The sequence below is a fragment of the Lytechinus variegatus genome, chromosome 3 (assembly GCF_018143015.1).
Source record: "Lytechinus variegatus isolate NC3 chromosome 3, Lvar_3.0, whole genome shotgun sequence".
NCBI lineage: Eukaryota > Metazoa > Echinodermata > Echinoidea > Temnopleuroida > Toxopneustidae > Lytechinus > Lytechinus variegatus.
In genome coordinates this window covers 15,636,134-15,657,834 of record NC_054742.1, presented here as the reverse complement: position 1 = coordinate 15,657,834, position 21,701 = coordinate 15,636,134, and the positions used below count along the sequence as shown (strand labels likewise).

The window sequence follows — 21,701 nt, the reverse complement described above, 5'->3', positions numbered from 1 at the left end:
AGCCCAGCTTCTTAAGGTCTCCTCCTTTCTTTCATGACTTTAATTAGTAACAGGTTATATAACTTTACTTTGTAACACTTAATTTGTTAATGACAAGATGTGTCATCTATACTGACTTATTTTGTTTCTTTAATAATTATGTTATTTTTTTTATTATTTCCTTTGTTAAAATTTACCATGTTTAATACTCACTTAATGTCCTGTCCCGGGGGGGCCACTTCCATTCACGAGTGGATACCATGCGCGACCATGATGGGGTCTCGAAAAGCACCCTAAACACGTAATTTCCATATTCTGAAAATGCACCCCTTAACAAGTATTGGCGTGTGAAGCCCTACCCTTAACAAGTTTTGGAAACAAAACGATACTCTTGGCAAATATTCCCTGAAATGAACCCCTAAACAAGTACAGGACGGTTTTATTATTACGGGTCCTTCGGTCGTCGGCTTCACAGTAGTTTACCTTATTTGGTTTAGTACGATCCCACCTTCTACACCTCGCGCAAAACGGACTCTAAACACGAAGTGTTGGGGCAAAAAGGACATCCTTTATAAAACATTTTAATTTTGTTTCATCATCCCCGCAAATTCGACCCTAAACACGTAATTTTCCTAGCGAAATAGATACCCTTTTTTCATTATTTTTGTGTTTTTGACACCCTTATCACGTTACGTACGTAACGTGCCCTATCGTGAAAAAGACATCCTTTTTACGTGTTTTTTTGGTCGCGCATGGTATCCACTCGTCAATGTAAGTGGCCCCTCCGGGTGTCCTGTTTGAGAAAGGAAATCAATAAACTTGAACTTGAACAGTTACCCGGGCCTGCACAGCAGTTCGCGTGAAGGCGTCGGCGAGAAGGGAAAGAGAGAATGCGAACAAAATGGATTCTACAGTAAAATGGTGAGTAAATTCACAGTTTGTAGTTTTATCGAAACGAATGTATAACTTGATGCCGTAACTTGTATTTTGGGCACCGTATTTTGACCCTTGGCGCTGGCTTAGATCTAATGTTAGAAATCAAAATTTAATCATAGATCCGCCAGGTTTCAGACAGTTTTTAACCTTCAGCTTCCACCGCCTTGCCCTTGCGCCTTGCGGGCCATGGCTTCGGCAGCGCTGGAGCTTCTTCGGGCTTTGCTCGATGCTCATCACTGAGTGTCTAAGTCCGGGTGGGTGTGTTTCATAATGGCAGTGTATACAGCCACACGCGTGTGGTTATATCCAGAACACCTACATGTATCTGTGGTACCGCCACCCGCCGCCAGTAATAACAGTAAAACACGTATGTAGGTCTGACCGTCTATATCACGATCAAAATAACCTCATTTCTTCATTAAATTCTTACATTCTAAACCCCTTTGAGTTTGATATCCTTAGATCATTTCAATTTCATTCTCACCGTCTTCTCTCCTTGCTTTTCTTGTCTTGTTACAAACGGTCGTCTGTTTAACAGCAAATTCTCTTTTTCTACTTGTGTCGATTCTGGCTTCCTTCGCGGTACGGTGGCAGACCCATACAGCGTTAGCGCAGCGCAGTAGACATACACAGTTTGGGTTACGTTTACGTTTGGTACGAATAATTTTCGTACCAAGCGTTAAGCATGCACGAATCCCGAGTTTCGTACGTACGCACGTACACGCACATAGCCTAGAGTCAGTAGAGAATCGACACAAGTAGAAAAAGTGTGGAAATTTGCTATTTAACAGGCGGCCTTTTGTAACAAGACAAGAAAAGCAAGGAAAGAAGACGGTGAGAATGAAATTGAAACGATTTAAAGAAATCAGAGTGGTTTAGAATGTAAGAATTTATGAAGAAATGAGGTTATTTTGATCGTGATATAGACGGTCAGACCTACATACGCGTTTTACTGTTATTACTGGCGGCGTGTGGCGGTATCCACAGATAGGTGTTCTGGATATAACCACATGCGTGTGGCTGGATGGTAAAGACACACGCGTGTGGCTGTATACACTGCCTTTCATAATCATTATCATAAAGTAGCCAAGTAGGTACTGTACTTGGCTCTAGCCAGGAGGCTTCTAGAGAGTAAAATTATTTACTAACGTAGGCTTACTCTCAATGAAGCGGCATTATCGTGATATAGGTAACCACCGTTCACTTCATACAGCAGCGCTTTATTCAGTCGCACGCACGGTTCCCTATTTCCACCAAATCTATGAGTGGTTTCCAAAACCACGATTTGGCCAATGAAGCCAGGTCTTCCTATTCATTCACCTACACGAAGGACCCCAAAACCTGAATTTCTGAAACTAAACTCTAAATACGGTCTAAATTAGTTTCACCCCCCAGATTTCTACTTTTCTTCTAAAACTAAGAGTAGGCCTAGCCCTGAATCATGTAGGCCTAACGTTACATGGGATAAAACTTCATTTCCGACATTTCTACACTCTCGATGTTATTTTTAAACAAGAATTCATTAAAAAAATGAGAAAAATATTGTGAAAAGACTTGCCCAATGTTTACGCTGCCATCTATTGGCGAAGAACATAATGCAAAATAGAAATCTTGGGTTGAAAGTTTCAGGTTTTGGGGTCCTTCGTGTAGGTGAATGAATAGGAAGAGCTGGCTTCAATCCTACGTTAGTAAATGATTTTTACTCTCTAGAAGCCTCCTGGCTAAGTGTATCCTATTGCCGGACACCTTTTTTTCAGTGCTTTATAAATGACAACTATAGGAAATACAATCAAGAAAAATTCGCATTTGCTAAAAATTCCAAATATTATAAAAATGATTAATAATAAAAATTATTTTATGTTTACCAACCTTTTTTTTTTTGCATCGCCAGAACACTAAAATAATGAAAAAGGGAATCTATATCGCTAGAAAAAGCTACCGGTAGTCGGTACGTGTTTAGGGTCAAATTTGCGAGGGTATAAAAAAGACTGAAATATGTCTGAGAAAGGATGTACTTTTTGCCTCAACAGTCATGACAGTCAACACTAAGTGTTTAGAGTCCGATTTGCACGAGATGGGGCCGTACTAAACCCAATGATGTACATGTAGGTAAAGGTGAAATTGACGTCCGTGACATAGGCCTATAACAATTAAAATATTGCTGTACTTGTTTAGGGGTTCAAAATAAATCAGGGAATACTTGCCAGGTGTATCGTTTTGTTTTCAATACTTGTTAAAGGTCAAGTCCACCTCAGGAAAATGCTGATTTGAATAGAGAAAAATCAAACTAGCATAGCTTAGTGCTGAAAATTACATCAAAATCGGGTGTAATATAAGAAAGTTTTGCTTATTTTTCACAAAACAGTGATAATATACACAACTAGGTGAGTAAGTCGATGATGTCCATCACTATTTCTTTTGTTTCTTATTTGAATTATACAATATTTCTTTTTTTACATATTTGACAATAAGGACCAGCTTGACTGAACCATATAGTATTAAACAATGCTCATTCCACATGTTCAGGGAGGAATTAATTGTTGTTTAACTTGACAATGAGAAGAAAATTAGAATATTTCATATAATAAAAATACAAAAGAAATAGTGGATGACGTCATCAGTCTCCTCATTTGCATACCGACCTGGATGTGCATACAAGTGTTTTGTGAGATTAAGCGAAACTTTAAAATATCACAACTTTCTTATTTTACATCTGATTTTGATGAAATTTCAGTCTTATGCTTGGGATTTTTCTCTTTCTATTCAAATCAATTTTTGTTGGGGTGGACTTGTCCTTTAGGTAAATTGAATTCTTTTAATTATTTTATCCGGGTTTCAGAGCATACGAAGCGCCAGCCAATCACGTTCTTGATACCATTTTCAGTTCATCATATACCGAAAATGGTAACACGATCTTGATTGGCTGGCGCATTTGACCTCCGAAACCCGAAAATCAATTGACTTTAGTCACGTAGCGATAGATTCTACAAACTCACGAACACGATGTAATATCGACGCTACTTAGTAAGATTTTGACGGAAAAGCAAGACGTAACAAAAATTTGCTTACCTGTGCGGTATCGGTGAGAAAACAGATCCTCTGAGAATACCTTTTATAAGTCATATGAAATATTGAAAAGTGGAATTCTAGGTCGATTTTAGTACGAGGTGACAGAATATTGCAGACTTGTTTTGATGGAATACTGCGTGGGGCACGGGAGGCTTGCAATGCGCATGCTTACTATATTTTCATTCATAAATTGGCTTGCATCACAGTGGCTTGATGACGTCACCTATGGGGTTTTTCCACTAGTCATATTTCGAGCGGCATGTTTTTCGGGTACCCGCCCGAAAATTACCAAAGTACCCGAAGAGAAAAAAACCCGAAAGTCCCAGGCCTACCCAAAATCCAAGTTTCTAGCGCTTTTGTGAATACAAAAATGATCCTGAAGTTACTAATGATAAATAAATGGCAACTGTATGGAAATTATTATTTTTGGTTACAAAAGTGATATTTTAATGAATGTTTTAAGTGGGTGCTGTGTACTACATTGGCATACTGTACCATAACATTAGATTTCACTCAGCCAGGGTTGTTGCAGTGAACAAGTTTGAGACGAATGACTTTACGCACGACTAGTGATTCTTTCTTGTGCTATGTGATATCCCTTTGTAGTTGACTTGCCACTTAAGAACATGTTCTGGTCGTGTGTTACTTTATAAACATCTTAATGAAACACCCACCGGATATACAGACAAGCGAGCCAATGGGGGGGGGGGGGGATTTGGATATTTCCCACAAAATAACTTTTCTGGTCATCTTCATCAATTATCATTATTCATTGTAATAGATTAGGCCTATGGAATTGTTATTCTTATTCTCTATTGGCGTTAATATAGTAATGTAGTGACAGTGTCACACCAACCGACTTCGAGCAAATTTCCCCACTTGTTCGCAAATGTCAAAGAAAGTCTTCGATTACATTTCAAGGACAATAACCCAACCCCTTTTCTGAATATTGGCTTCGATCTCGACGTCATGAATATAGAACTTCAGTGTATATTTAAATTATAACGATGCCAAGCATGCCAAGCATATTGATGTCTGAATGAAAATATGACAGTGAGATCAAGTTGAAATACAGCCACTCCTTATCGCGATACTCCGATAAGCAGTGGGAAAATCAAATTTGAAATGTGAGTGAGAAACTTGCTATGGCATTTGCGAACAATTACTGATGGGGAAATCTGCTCGATGTCAGCCAATACAAAACTGCATTATCGCCTTATTCTTCTTATTATTTTTGTTGTGATCACAATCCATTTTTTAACAGTGAACTGAGGATCCCAATGCATTCTGAAAGAGAGGCAGAGATTGCATACAACAGTCTATCTGTGGATAAGGAACCAAGGCCCAAAGAGATCACAAAGAACCTTAGAGTAGATGGAGCTACACTGATTGTGTAAGATATTATTACTTGTATGATTTTCTTGCCCATTGCCCGTTATATGAAAGGGGAAGTTCATCCTGAAGAAAAGTTTATTGTAGAAACAGCAGAAAAATAATGCAAAATATTAGTGAAGTTTTGACAAAAATCTGTTAAAGATTGAGAAAGTTATTAGAATTTTAAGTTTTGGATTTGTGACGTCATAAATGAGCAGGTGCCCCATATGTTATTGTAAAAGTAATATAAAATGCATGAATTTCACTTTTTTGATGGTTCCTGATGACTTATTTTTGTTTTCTTTTCATGATCGAATGTGAAATGATTTGTCTATTGATATACAAAAGGTACATGTACAGTAAAAACAATTTTTAATTTTCAGAGAAAATGACATTTGATTTTTTTTCCATTCGCTATGTAGGGATGCTGCTTGCACATGACATCAAAATTAATTAATTAAAACTTTTTAATTCTTTGATGTATTTATCCCAAACCTTTGGCAATATTTGTTATTATTTTTATGCTATTTTTACAACAAACTTTTGTCAGGGTGAACTTCCCCTTTAAAATAGGTACATGTATTTCTGAGTGTGATATACTTATTCATGTGACTACCGGTACATTTTTTGTTTCGGGGGGGGGGGGGGGGTATGCTTACATTCATAATTTTCTCATTCATGAGATAAAGGATCTGGGAATATGGCAAGTATCATTTAACCATACAATCTAATCATAAAGCATGAACAAAAATCTAAAACACTGATTTTAATCTTCCCCTTTGCAACATTCAATTAGACAAACTACATGTTGTATTCCAAAATTCGGCATCACTGATTATAAAAAGTCGATAAAAGTAGAATATATCTGTAGCTGAAAGGTAAATGGGGGCTATGAGGGCTTCAGCCTTCCACTTTTTTTCAGTAATGGTCAAGCCTGGTAATGGTGTACAAAATATGACTATGACCATCAAATTGTGATTTTGTATGTTAATCCCCATCAAATCCCTCTGCAGCTAGCCCCTGAGATGCATGTATAGTAATTACCAGTGGGATCAAACTAACTGATCAAACATGGTACATTCAATTATATCCAGTAGAAGTTTTCATGAGTCAACATGGTATGACACACCTTTGTTGATTTTTGAGTACCTGATCAATCTGCAAAAAGAAAAGCCTCTATAATTTAAAATATCTGGATATCAGAAGTCATTTTAGACATGTTCAATCTGGTCTATTGCTGTAGGAATACTGTTTTAAAGAAATATTGCTGATAATGAGATGATAACTTGGTAGTCCATTAGAAAATAAAGGTACTTGGCCCAACATTCTGCATTTTCCATGAATTACTTTGCTTTAGCTGTATTATAAAAAAAAGTGATGAATTTTTGAAACAAGGTCTCAAGTAAGTTTGCCTGAAATAGCTAGACCTTATGTCATGGAACAACAAATTTGCTTGGATGGTATAAAGTTCAGATGAATATGTACTATTAAATCTTCTATTTCCTCTTCATCTATTGACAGAAATTTTAGTGCAACTCAAGCACGATTGATGAGGGTTGCAGTTGGTTCTTTCATGGATTTCCTTCTCCTAGTTACCCAAACAATGGAAGAGTTTGGTCCACCAGTATCAAAAGATCCAGTCATTACATGATATAAATAGAGACTTCATTATGACTGTTTACAACAGTGTGTTTATTCATTTATAATACACAAAGACACTCAGATATGATGCATATTTAGCCATCAATTATGTCTGCAAGATTGTGCAAGTGCTGACTGCTGTCATGTTGGAACACTATGAAGATACTCTAGAGATTCCAAATTTGATATTTGCCATTCTTCCCAGCTATTGAAGGCAATTATTAGCTTTGTCTTGGATTCTAAGTCAAAATTACCTTTCCATCTACTGTTGAAATCATAATTCATTATAAGTTCACCCTATACTGAACATTAACCTGCCATGACTCTGGTCACATATCAGCAAAGACGACGCCAAACCAAGAAAAATCCCAACATAGTCTACAATGATGGTTTCATTGCATACCATTATGTTGGTGGAAGCATCATGGTCTAGTTGTTTTTGACCATCACCTCCAATTAGAGGGCAATCGGTTTGAATCTTACCTATGATAGGCTGAAAATCTGCTTTTGCTTCTTTCAACCCTGAGGGTAGTTTACAGAGAATTAAGTATGACTTGATAAATATTGACTGTCCTTATTTTATGTTGGTTTTCATGCCATATAATTGGTAAGACCATGCTCATGGCATGGGACGCGTTCCAAAGCATTAAGGATGAATGTGATTAGATTTACCTGTTATCGTATGTGTCAGACCTTTCATTACTGTAAACCTTTTAGATAAACCTTTAGTTAAAATGTATGTGCAATTTTACGCTATTCCCTGCATACCTGACATGGTAGCAACATAATTACAACAAATGAGAGCAAAATATATAATATGTAGATAAGTTGCACCAGATCTATACCCCGTTTGGTGTCCTCAAATTGACTACTTTTCCAATAAAAAGCCTTGTAAAATGAAAGTGACTTTTTCTTTGGGTCTAATTTTATCTGTACTATCTCTACATCATGGGACAAGGATCCGTTTATATAAATCAACACATTTGACCTTAAAATATTTGAATTATGACATGTTCAAAACTGTTGGAAAATCCCTCGAAAATACATATAATCATGCACTGACATAGGAATGCGTTTGGCTCATGGCATAATCCATTGAGAGAAAGAGTTTTGCTCTTCTGTGGAAGCTCTAAAGTTTAATAAGGCCGCCAGTTGCATTTCTCTGGACTCAAATTCATCTGCACTATTTCAGAAATCTCTAATTAAAAATATAGCCCAATTACCTTTTACATTTAACTCTTTGTAAAATTGGCCTAATAGCAAGGTAAATGGAGAAACACTGGCCGTTTCACAAAGCTATTTGTATGAAAGACTAAGAATGACTGGTGATCCTTTCTTGTGGTAAATGATATTCAAAATTAATATAATAATAATATAGGGTTTTTATATTGCGCATATATCCACCTTGTTATGTGCTCAAGGCACTCATATATTACCCGGCTAAGCTAGGCGTTCATAGCGCACACAGCTTTTTAAAGAATTACTTCCTACCTTCCTAAATGTTCATTGGTGATTATTTAGCTTGTAAGAAAGGTTCACCACTCACCAGTCATTCTTAAAGTCACTCTTACAAACAGCTTTATGTAACACCCACCTTGTTCTACAGTGCATATCAAAAAAAAGTTTACACTTTGAAAAAGACCTGGGAATTAAAAAGTATACAACATGTGGGTAATTTTTTCACATATAATCTTGGGTTTGGGTCTCATCTATCTAATGAAAGTAAAAGTTTTGACAGAATGTTACACCTGAGTGAGCACTGTCCATTTTTGTAAAGCTCGCAGAAATCTGTTTGCGCAGACATGCTCGTTTTCAAGCTGTGTCAAGGGGAAAGGGCGAAATCAAACTTACCCTGCGAAACATTTATCATACATTTCTATTGCACTTTTAGTCAATTGAAATAAAAAGGATACATTGAAGCATTTTGTTACAATTTTGCCACCAAAATTGAAATTTAAATACTTAGTAAGTACACCCTTTACCCTTTTTGTGCCAGCTGGATCTGAGGACATAACTGAATCTGAACAAAAGTTTATATCAGACATCTCCAGCATTTTTTCATTAAGTTTTTATCGTTTTAAGTGGGTTTATGTTTCTTTGGTCATTTAATACTTGTTTCTCCACACTTTTCCAAATCTTGACAATAAAAAACAAAATGAAAATCAAGCCTTAGCCATTTCATGATGTAAATAACAGCTCAGTGTAAAGCAAATATCGTCACGATTGCCTCTGTGTGTGGGGTGGGGTGTAATGCACTCTGCGAAGTGTTTTGGGCAAGGAAACAAGTTTTAAAAAGTAAAAGATATCTTTAAATCAATTTTACTAACAAAATTCCGCATGTTCTTCATGATGAAGGTCTACTTTTATTCGCATAACTATTTCAAAGTTCTGCGCAAATCATTTTTCACTAACTTTACAAAAGTAAGTGGTGCTCACTCAAGCGGAAATATTTTTCAACAGTTATATTGTCATTTGCTTAAATGGATCTGTACCAATGTTAAAATGTGGAAAAATCTTCAGGATATTACAAATGTATAATTTTACAGGAGTTTTTCTAAGTGTAAACTTTTTTTTGATACGCACTGTAGAATTTTAGTAATTGTGCTGCATTAGTATAGAGGGCCAAGAGAATCCCAATAAAATATGAGTAGGTAATGTCTGCATATATGGGTATTTTTTGTGGTTGGTGTGGCTGAAGCAGTGTACAATATGATGTGATTGATATGATGTCTCTTGTATGCTCTTTGTAGTGTCACTTCTACTTATAATTGAATTACATTGAAATCTAACATGAATACAACTGAACTCATTATACTGACCAATTCCACCCTCCCCCCCCCCCCCCCAGAAAAAAAAATATTTTGGTGAAGAAAATGTGAATAAATAATTGTAAATATATACAAATTCATTTCTTTGTTTGATTCATTTTGCAATCACCTGGCAACAAATACGAGGGTATTCAGTTTTCCTTGAAGAAATATGAAAATAGGTCTGAAGTGTTTTGATAAGCAATCTGAGATGAATACAGTGTGTCTCCCCCAAAATGTCACTCGGATACGGCTGAATCAATTCCAAAATAGAGTACTATTGTTCATAAAATGTGGTGAAATGTTCCGTTAAAAATTTCATTGGTCTTGCTCAGCAGTTTTGAAAACACAAAAATTATGCAAAAGTGGTGCTTTCTAGCCCATTCTAGGTTTGCATGATGCATTGCTGTTCTCTTCTGTCTAGCATGATCTGACCAGGGAAATCTCCATGGATCTAACCAGGTACATCAAATCAAAACCTTGAGCATGTTCAAAAGGGCAACAACAGTGCTTGAAAGTTCAAGTTTGATGAGAATTACACACAGATGGGGACACAACAGGTTGTGCCTGTTGCACATCTACTTCCAACTATTGTAATCTTTTTTCTTCATTATTATTTTTGTTAAGTGAGATCAAATTAATTGAAAAGTAAATTTGCACTGGTAATGTTCACATTTGCAAGTTTGGTTAGCTCTTCATTCCCTGGGGGCCACTTCGATTTACGAGTGGATACCATGCACGACCATGGGGTTGTGAAAAGCACCCTAAACACGTAATTTCAATATTCTGAAAATGCATCCCTTAACAAGTATTGGCGTGTGAAACCCTGCCCTTAACAAGTGGTATTGCGAACAAAAAGATACTCTTGCCGTATTCTCTGAAATGAACCCCTAAACAAGTACAGGAATGTTTTATTGTTGTGTCACGCTCCTTTGGTCGTTGGTTTTACCTTTACATCTTTCCCACCTCGTGCAACTCAGTCTCTAAACACGTATTGAGGCAAAAAGGACATCCTTTATAAAATATTTTAATTTTGTTTTATCATCCCCGCAAATTTGACCTTAAACACAAATCTCCTAGCGAAATAGATACCCTTTTTTCATTATTTTTGTGTTTTTGACACCCTTATCACGTTACGTACGTAACGTGCCCTATCGTGAAAAAGACATTCTTTTTACGTTTTTTTGGTCACGCATGGTATCCACTCGTCATCGTAAGTGGCCCCCCAACATGTTCAGCCAATTGTACACCTCCATCATACATATTTTCTTTCAGGTTGGTGCACTGATTCCCCTATCAATTATCAAACAAACTTCATTCTGCATGTTTCTTGCCCTTCTGAACTTATCAAGTTAATGATTTGATAAGCCTGGATAGATCAGGAAAATGTCCCTGCTCAGATCCTTAATGTTAAAATGGGGTTTAACATGCAAAGGACAATGCAGAAATACAGCAAAAATACATTCAAATTGCTGAAGTGAGATCAACAAAATTTTCTTAGCAGTTAGAACATGAAATGAGATTTCTAGTCCTGTACATTGAGTTAGAATACTAGCAAACTTTCAAATTAAGTTCACTGCAGGAGGGACAATTTTTCTTGGGGGGGGGGGATGTGCTGTAATGGAAAATAATCATTTCTCCAAATCAAGCAAAATCATTTCATAATCAAATGTTTTGTATTGAACCAGAGAAACATTTCCATGACTGTTTTGTGTATTTTTGCACAGAATCATATCACAGTATTAATGCTGATCAACTATTATTCATGGTCATTGTTTTATTTATTCATTGATTTAATTGGTATGTAAAGGTTCATGAATAAATGGTAGACACATGCACAATCAGAATAATGAATTTTACTGCAGAATCCATATATTCCATAGATGATTTATTGATAAGGCAATATACAAACAAGTCTTTATTTCTACAAAACAAACACATAATTTTAACTCTTGGAACACTTAATGGCATACCATTATATGATTTATAAAAATCTGATCTAATCAGGGCCCTGTTACATAAGAAGATAAAATTATTGTTAAAATCAGTTTAAGTTCTTGTCCAAGGCTTGCCATAGGCTTACAGTACATCTTTCATGTAACATGGCCCAGCTTACTGATTCAAAATGAGTTTGGAATATTCACAGGTTAACAATATTCCAACAGTCTTTTCTGTTCAAGGATGGTCTAATGTCTATTTTATACTTCATGCATGCATACTTACATTCAAGAGAGAAAGGCTCACAAAATAGAAACAAGTGGAATGCCTCTGGCCGTCTCACCTGCATCACGCGGTTCAAAATAGCAGCAGTGCTGACTTTGAATACTACTCTAACTCGCACAAGATGTTCAGTGATACATGGTTACTCTTATGTCCACTTTTTATGAACTAGACCAATAAACTTACAGAGATATGATGGTTATTCAACAAAAAACCCCAACATGGCCAAAGTTCATTGACCTTACATGACCTTTGACCTTGATCATGTGACCTGAAACTCGCACAGGATGTTCAGTGATACTTGATTACTCTTATGTACAAGTTTCATGAATCAGATCCATAAACTTTCAAAGTTTTGATGGTAATTCTACAGATACACCCAATTCGGCCAAAGTTCATTGACCTTTGACCTTGGTCATGTGACCTGAAACGCGCACAGGATGTTCAGTGATATTTGATTACTCATATGTCCAAGTTTAATGAACTAGACTAATAAACTTTCAAAGTTATGATGGTAATTCAACAGATACCCCCGATTCGGCCAAAGTTCATTGACCCTAAATGACCTTTGACCTTAATCATGAGACCTGAAACTTGCACAAAATATTCAGTGATGCTTGATTACTATTATGTCCAAGTTTCATGAACCAGATCCATAAACTTTCAAAGTTATGATGGGAATTCAACAGATATCCCCAATTCGGCCAAAGTTCATTGACCCTAAATGACCTTTGACCTTGGTCATGTGACGTGAAACTCATGCAGGATGTTCAGTGATACTTGATTAACCTTATGTCCAAGTTTCATGAACTAGGTCCATATATTTTCTAAGTTATGATGACATTTCAAAAACTTAACCTCAGGTTAAGATTTCAATGTTGATTCCTCCAACATGGTCTAAGTTCATTGACCCTAAATGACCTTTGACCTTGGTCATGTGACATGAAACTTTAATAGGATGTTCAGTAATACTTGATTAACCTTATGGCCAAGTTTCATGAACTAGGTCCATATACTTTCTAAGTTATGATGTCATTTCAAAAACTTAACCTCAGGTTAAGATTTGATGTTGACGCCGCCGCCGCCGTCGCCGCCGCCGTCGACGCCGCCGCCGCCGTCGCCGCCGCCGTCGGAAAAGCGGCGCCTATAGTCTCACTCTGCTTCGCAGGTGAGACAAAAACTTTAGAGAGGAAAGAGCAAGGATTGACAAACACAAGATCAAAATCAAGTAACAGTGATGTTTATAGAAGTGATGACCAAGCAGATAATTGAGATGTAGTTAAGTGTATTTGAGGTTCAAGCCCTCGTCAGGTCTTTTGGATAGTGATGTTAAAGGGCGGTCCAAGACATAAATAATCATATCTGATTGAAACACATCAGCAAACGCACACAACTTACATTAAACAATGGACTAAAACTCTAACAACAAGCTTGATTTCAGTTACCTCGAAAAAGATACATCTTCACAATTGGTCCCCTTCTCAATACACTCTAAATAAGAGTGTTAATCAAGGCAAGAAAACTGAATTAACTATGGTTCTAACCAAATATCCAAAACCACTAAAATGTGCATTTATGTTACTGATAATTCTGGGATTAGAATGGCCAAAAGGTGAGTTGTGTTTGTCAACCATTAAGAAAAAAAGACCACATTCATATTTTAAAAGACCATGGTGGTGCTTCATAAAAACAGAAGATATACTCTGTATAAAATAAAAGTTACACAAACCATGAAAAAGCTGCATATCCCAGCCTCTAGTATATGCATGTATCATTATAATTATAGTTCCTTTTCAAGAAAGATGGATTTTGTTCCACAATACAAATTTCTGTTTGTATTAGTGGGCAAATGTATAGGTGTAATTTGCACTTTACTCTAACAAAATGAAATAGACTGTGAAACTGATAGTAACCACTTGAAGATGAGAGTTTTTTTAACTACATAAGTATAGACTGTAATCTAGATATCACAATTTGATTTTAAAAAATCATGTAATGCATTTTCATCTGTCATTTACCAATCATGCTTCTTGAAACAATGGTCGGTATTCAAGACTGCATTAAACAAATATTTGCTCAGAGTACGCTAATGATAATGCTGTAATTTTCTTGTAAAGAATCAATGCCAATAATATATAAAATCAATGCAATATAGTAAATCTAAATGCAGATTACTACAGTAATATTTTCTTCTTGATAACTGTAAATTCTTGAGTGCCGACTTGATAATCAGAATAAGGAATAAATAGTAAACAGAAAATAGTGAAATCTTGATATCCATGACAAATAATAAATTTCTGTCTCTTATATAGATCATAAATGATGAAGCTATTGACAGTGATCCCAAATTGCACAAGCTTTGAAATACGAATGGCATTATGATCGCTTTATTAATACTGATTGTTACAGTATCAGATGGAAATTAATAATAAACATATGAAAATGAATAATTTCAATAAATTCATGAATCACAAAATTCTCTTTTCTACTTCCATAACAATTGGAGTGAACAATCTATGCTTGAATGTACATGATGATATTTACCAAGGGTTATATGAACTTTCATAATGAGGGTTAAGAATGTAAATGTACTACACAGGATTATGACTACAGCAATAAATTTCTATTGGTTATATAATTATTTCCTGATATTCACTTAGGTTCATGATAATCAGTTTGACATATATAAGCTTGTGAATTATAAATAAAATTATAAAAACTACAATGCTGGTAACCATGCAATTCACATATGACCCATTTCATGATATGCTTGCAGAAGCCAAATTTAATGTAGACTAACAAAATAAGGATCATAATATAAGCTACTACAATACATGAAAGATACTGCGATACAGAATTACTCAAAGCTACCAGATAATGGGTCACAAAAATAATCTGATATTCATGAATGCAGAGAATGGATACATGCCATACATAGATTCATTTATATTTGGTCAGCCTCCTAATGACAAGCACACACGTTCTGCACTAGCCCCTATCCCCTTCATCTTCATTATACCTTTAAATATAAATGCTTGCTGTCTGTAAGGAGTAAGCATCACAGAGAAAATCGGTGTTAATTTAAAATCAAAAAAGGAAGAAATTATGGGCCTTCAAAAAAGGTTCACAACAAAGGTGGGGACAATTCTTTCACATATATTCTTGGGCTTTGGTCTGAAATGAAAGCATTTTGACAGAATGTTATGTTTTTGTAAAGCTTGTAGAAATCAGTTAGCACAGAAACGATTTTCACACTGGAATGTGAGAAGGCTAAGAAATGAATTGACCATGCTGCAAATTTCTCATATTTTATATATACATAGAGAGAGAGATTTATATATGTATGTATATACATATATATATAAACAAAGTGGGAATGTTCTGCTCAGAGTTGGTCCAATGACAAGTTAAAAAAGAAATGAAAACTCTGTAATGAAAAGTTTTTCATGAATTTTTGCCCATTGGGCTTTGTCAAGTGATTTATTGATTAAGAAAGAAATATATATATTCTATTTCTCATAGTATTTTTATGGTCAATGACTTTGTAACCCGAATGAACTGTTTAAACCTAGGTAAAAATAACTTTTAGGATTAATGTGCCAGCTGGTTCTTATGACTTAAAATGAAACAAATTAAAAAAAAATCATCTAAGACATCTCCAGAATTTTCTTTATTAACTGTAGTCATTAAAAGGGGGTCTAAATTTATGTATTTTAAAATCCAAAGTTATTCTGTTTTCAGTTTCGAACGAAGAAAATCAGCCCCGAAATAAGGAAACTACTAAAGCAATTAAAAATAACTGCATGCGATGGCGAGCGAGTTTGCTTGAATCGGCGCACTGCGTATGTAATTGCGGATTAGTTTTTTCAGACCCATCGAGGTCAAGAAACACATGTTTAGATACTTGAATAACTGGCCTGGGGTGATTGAGGCCTCATGTGATTGATATCTATGTTTATCCATTCCAAGTTTGATTCTAATCAGTTCACTGTATTCTACACCTTTGCAATGTTTGCCAGCAAACATATTCTTCATAGAGAGTTTATTATATATATAATGATAATAATAATATATCACTAGATATCACTTAATTCTGGGGGAGAATCTACTGAATTTTTTAAATGAATTGATAAATCAAGATTCTTGTTCTTGTGAAACAACATTTCTATTTTATAGTCCCATTTAAATTTTACTACAAATTAGTTTTGCCTGATAAATGCCCATAAATCAACAAGATTAATCATACAGCACACATCTGAAAGTCATACATTATGGAATGGACACTTGAAACTAGTTAAGCAACTGAAAATGCTAAATACATAATTTTCTACATTTACACAGACCAACATAGTTTGACCATGGAAAGTGCAGTCTGATAATTATAAACCTGAAAGTTTGAATTCAAACAAGGTCAAGTTTGCGCTATGCTCAGATTAATTACGTTTACTTATTTATTTTGGTTAAACTGGCCAGTTGATTTAATCTTGTTTTTAGACAATGTACCAGAGCTCTCCTTTATTTCCCTATTACAATGCTTGATTATAACTTCCTTTTCATACATGAGTTGTACTCTCATGAGTACAAGATGAACGCCTATGCTCATTTATAGCACTACTTCATAATCCATCAAAAGCTAAAAATGAGTTGGCACTGTTGACTTTAGGATAATTTATTGCCAAAATGACATTATTGGAGAGTGATTATTACTAACTACACTTCCTACAACTTGTCGATCATATATGGAAATGTGTAATCACTACAGGTAATTGATTCATTCATTCAGATATAGCATAAAAATTGACTTCTTTGGTCCATACATGCATTCAATTTGAAAAAAAAAAAGTTCTAAAAATTGAGAAAATTTAATTGTTCAACTAAAAAAAAAACACCTTAATTTGAATCTTTGTCACATCAACCATGTAAGAATGATACTTCACATAATTAATCAGAAACATGAATGGATACTTGTGATCATGAAAAGCATGATGAAATATACATTTTTATTTTGAATGCCAAGGACATTATAAAAGGCACTTTCATTGTCTTGCAAAGCATATATGTATAACAGCCCTCATGACATTCTTGGAATGTTGACCTTATAGTTTTTTGCTTATTTCTTTTATTCACCCTTCTTATAGCTGACCAGTCTAACAGGGCCCCTGTAATCAAAATGTGCAAAAAAATGAAATTAACATATCTAGAGTAATTTTCTATGGTAATTCTGAAAAAGGAAAACAATTTTTTCCCCCGAAAAGTCAATAAATAGCAATTTTTTTGCACTTCTCATGCTAGCTAAGCTCCATTCCTCAAAAAAGTGTATGCACGATCACGTGACTCGACGTGTGTGACATCAATGCCAGACAGTCCTCGCCTTTGCCGTCACAGAGATCATACAACAAATGATCTCAGTATATCATAATATTGACTGAAGTTCATAATACAGGGAGGGGGAGAGGGAAATGAAGGGAGGGCCAAGGGGGGGGGGGATAAACCCAAAGCAATGATAATATCTTTGTAAATTACACTGTATGGTACTGAGCAATGTCCCAAACAGGGGTCGCAGGCTCACATCCCTCTTGGAATATGACATTTATTATTAAAACAAGAGTAATGCTGGGATGAGCACACAATATGCCCGCCTGTAATCCTGAAAATGGAGTTATTGGTCAAGCAAGAGAAGTGGAAGGTGGCAACTTGACCTTTCACCCTTTGACCTCAAAATCAATATAATTCCTGGAATCCATGCTAGTATTATACACACCAAATTATCTGAGCCTAGGTTAAGTTAAACTAAAGTTATCGCATTTACAAAGAAAAGTTAACAAACGGACGGACAGACACCGAGCATGATACCATAATACGTCCAGTAGAACTGGCATATGATAAAATTACCTTTGGGATTTCATCACTGACTTTTGGGTCTTTAAAATTACTGATTAAAAAGCTACTAGAAAGTCTAGATTTGGACTCAAATATCACTGATTCGTTGATTTGACAACATTACTGGGGTAATAATGGGCAAGAATAAAATAAGAGAGACTGTAACATGATGCATCTTAACAAAAATCATCTGCTCACAGTTTTTACCAGAAGTTTTTAGGCATTAAGAAATTCTATTTACTTTGAAAGATAATATTAGATAAAGAGAATATTTTCTTAATAATGTGCATCTGAGGAATTCCATAAAGTTGCCCTTCAGTGGTCATTCCTAATTATGAATTTCAGTCAATTTTATAAGTTAAGATCATTAAGTGTACAATCTCTATGATGGCAAAGGTGAGGAATGTCTAGCATTGACATCACAAATGTCATCAATTCACAAGATTGCGCATACCCTTTTTTTAATCATTCAATGCAAGTCACCCCAAAAATGTATCCAAATAAATCTTAAATTCTCTAACAAGAAATGGTAAGATTGATGTCTAGCTACCTTCTGATATTACCCAGTGAAAAACCCTACCCCAATATGTCTATTAGCAAGAGTGTACATGATAAATGTTATACTGTCTCTTACAATGACAGCAGGATTATTCATATTCCATATTTTAAGTGCTTCATTCTTGAGCCTCAGATAAAATCAAGATTACAAATTATATTCTGCTCTACAAGATATATTTTTTATTTTTTAAAGTATTTTTTTACAATTATCTCATTATAAACCTCATCACACATCCTTAATATTAATCTAATTACATTTTATTGCATATCAGAGTTGGAATTCTTTAATCACATATATCTCCCACAAAACCTTCACTTTATTTTCTGTATCTCCTCAAGTGAATTGACTATTGCATCATATTTTGAAAAAAAAGAAATGAGATAATATCCATGAAAAGTGTAAAGCCTGAGACATGTACAAAAATAATTTTTTCTCTCTTCACTAAAGGACATATCAAAATGATACAAGAACAGATGGAGATCTACAGTGTGGTATGTTTGATTTCTGAAAGGTCCTTAGCAAGAAGGGCATACAAGTCTCTTGCTGTCTTGATGTTGGCCTCTGCATACAGCACCAATGATTTCTGGAACTCAATCACTCGTTGATGATTATACACCTGAAGCTAAAGAAATTGAGAAATGGGAAAGAGATTCAGGAAATATTATACACTGTAACTAGTATCACACCATTATTTAATGTAATCCTCATATTTAGGTAAATCTCAAACCTCTCATCCTTCTTCACTTTCTTTTCCTCCCCTCTCTTTTCCCTCCTTCATCTTCGCCTAATACCCATCCTCCTCTTCTTTCTCACCTTTCCTCCTCTCCCTCCCCTTTACCGATCTTCCCTTGCCCTCTCTAACTCCTCCTATTTCAAATCATCTTGTATGTGATTTCACAAAATTTGTTGGCTTTGTAACATTTCTATACTAACCTCTTTCTTTGCTGTTCTTGAGATGTCATTAAAATCTTTCTCCTTCTTCTCCTTGTTTTCTTCTGCCTGTAAGAACAACCCAAAATAGAAATATCTAAGTAGATTCTTGTTAAAGTAATAAGAAGTTTATAACCAGCAAACGCAATTTCATATCAACCAATTCAGATGTTGTAATGTTATATATCATTTAAGTGAATTCTTTCCCAAGAAAATGTTAGTTTCAGATATTTCTTCAAAAACATGCCACTCAAATGAAAATTCAGTCATCAATGAAGAAAAACAGGATTCTTGATTGCAGTCACAATGCATGTGTCGGTAAAAGTCAGATCAAGACATATTACACACCTAACTTCTAAAAGTTGCAAATGACCTCTGTGACTTTTGACCTAATGACCTCAAAATTTAATCAGATCATTGTCACTTCCATATATGCATAAATGAGCAAAGTCTACAAGTGAAACCTCTAATGGATCTTTAGTTATCTCCAGAACAAGATATTTTCAGGTACATGTATATAATAATCTATGTGATCTTTGACATTGTGACCCAAAACTAATCAGATCATTATTACTTGTATGCATATTGACCTAAGTTTGAACTTGATCCGTCAATTGGTTATTTAGTTATCACTAGAATGAAAATGAGAAAGACAGAAGGATGGAAACATAATGCCTGCAGCCTTAACCTAGGGTGGGTGGAGAAATAAAAATCCATTACCTGTCTCCTTGTGATATAAGACTGTGCTGTGTATTTTTTTTATTTATTTATCTATCTTATTTTTATTGTTATTTTTTTTTCAGGGGTGGGGGCAAACTTATCGCACTGTACATCTAGAAGTTATTGAGAACTTACGAGTGGTCTCTTCTGAGGGTTTGCCTTGTTGAGCGTCTTCACTGCACTGTCAAACTCTACCAATTTCACTGTTCTTCTGTGCAACATTTCCTGAACAAGACATCAACAGAAAGAAAGAAAGAAAAGATTGAACAGTATATCCACCAAAGATAATGTATAGATTTTATTTAAGTGCATGATATACTTTCCTGCAATGCTACAAATATATATGTATATATATATATTTGTAGCCTTGCAGGAAAAGGTGTGGGATAGTAGGACTAAATCGTGTGTTAAGAGCCAAAAGAGAAAGTGCACATATTCTTCTTCCTAAAGTACATTGACTCACTTTGAAGGTAAAGTGTACACCTTTACACACCGGGCAGGTATGCTTGAATGGAAAACATGTATTCCTGGCATTTCCATTATCAATTTGCACAATATCAGTATGATAAAAGAAATGATTATAAGAAATGAATGATGAAAAAAAAAACATTGCTAATCATATAACAATAAATATCTTCAAAATACATTTTTCCCATTACCATTTAACACGCAACACTCAACTTTGCAACTCTTTAGCAACAGATAGTAGTATGTTTCCATGGTATTGAAATAAATCATAAAATATCTTGCGAAAAATATGCTATTAATGTGCTATTAATGAATATTTCTTGATAAACATACCTTCTCAGCTTCTGCATATCTAGCATACACATCTAAGAAGAAACCTAATGATGACTCATGATTAGCTGTAAATACATCTATACCATGAGAATAATGTTCCATGGCTCTGGCAAACAACAATTGGATCCTGTTAAGAAAAAGTAACAAATGCATGACCTCAACATTATTCATTTTCTGCCTTCCATAACTTGGCCATGAAGCTTTTCCAGGAGAGCCAAGAGAATGGCAAACAATACTTTCAAGATAAAGGGTTTTAAGTTGTGTGTCTAATGTTGAGTAGCACTGTAGCTTGAATTTAGTTTTACTTTTTACTCAAATTAAAGTGGATTATTTTTGAGTCCACATAGTTTGGAAAATCATCAATACAGTATATGTGTAATGTTATCTCATAGACCTATATGAGAAAAATTATAGTTAGAAGTGGATCTCAAAAGTGACAAAATTCTGTACGTAACAAGGGAGGGGACTGGTGGGGTACTTCATCACCTATTCATTAATTCTCACTATTTTGTTCTTCCTATTACCATTTTATTTCTCAGGACAAGAATGAAAGAAGTTCTCATAAGCTAGGTTCAACATTATGAGTATTTGAAATAGAGGCATTGAGCCTCCACAGAATTGTTATCTCAATATTTTTCAGACAAACATTGCACAACCTAAGTGTGCAGCAGACTGTTTAAAGGAGAAATGTATTGATTATGAATGTGGTCTTATTTTATATCAATGGAAAGGTAATGGTGTGGGGATTATCCGTGGGTCATTCAGAAATACCAAAAATAATACAA

At 35.1% G+C, this 21,701-nt stretch overlaps 2 protein-coding genes across 2 annotated transcripts in view; one reads left to right on the top strand and one right to left on the bottom strand.

Annotated features, from left to right (window-relative positions):
- The first annotated feature begins 825 nt into the window (after window positions 1-825).
- Window positions 826-7,797, top strand: LOC121410323 (EKC/KEOPS complex subunit PCC1-like). Its single transcript, XM_041602333.1, has 5 exons — window positions 826-897; window positions 3,894-3,899; window positions 5,184-5,187; window positions 5,247-5,377; window positions 6,880-7,797. Exons 1-5 carry the CDS (start codon window positions 881-883, stop codon window positions 7,007-7,009), a joined length of 288 nt encoding a protein of 95 aa, XP_041458267.1. The 5' UTR covers window positions 826-880; the 3' UTR covers window positions 7,010-7,797.
- A 5,566-nt stretch (window positions 7,798-13,363) lies between these two features.
- Window positions 13,364-21,701, bottom strand: part of LOC121410322 (sorting nexin-5-like) — a 51,817-nt gene continuing 43,479 nt past the window's right edge. The window contains exons 8-11 of the mRNA XM_041602332.1: window positions 20,917-21,043; window positions 20,251-20,340; window positions 19,399-19,464; window positions 13,364-19,087 (exon numbers count right to left, since the gene is read on the bottom strand). Coding sequence (XP_041458266.1) covers window positions 18,947-19,087; window positions 19,399-19,464; window positions 20,251-20,340; window positions 20,917-21,043 — 424 coding nt within the window. The 3' untranslated portion in view covers window positions 13,364-18,946. The remainder of the gene's footprint in view (window positions 19,088-19,398; window positions 19,465-20,250; window positions 20,341-20,916; window positions 21,044-21,701) is intronic.

What these genes read in the sequence shown, in the direction of transcription:
- LOC121410323 (XM_041602333.1), top strand. An exon ending in GATGGAGCTACACTGATTGT is followed by an intron (nt 5,378 to 6,879) that starts GTAAGATATTAT and finishes ATCTATTGACAG; the next exon opens with AAATTTTAGTGCAACTCAAG.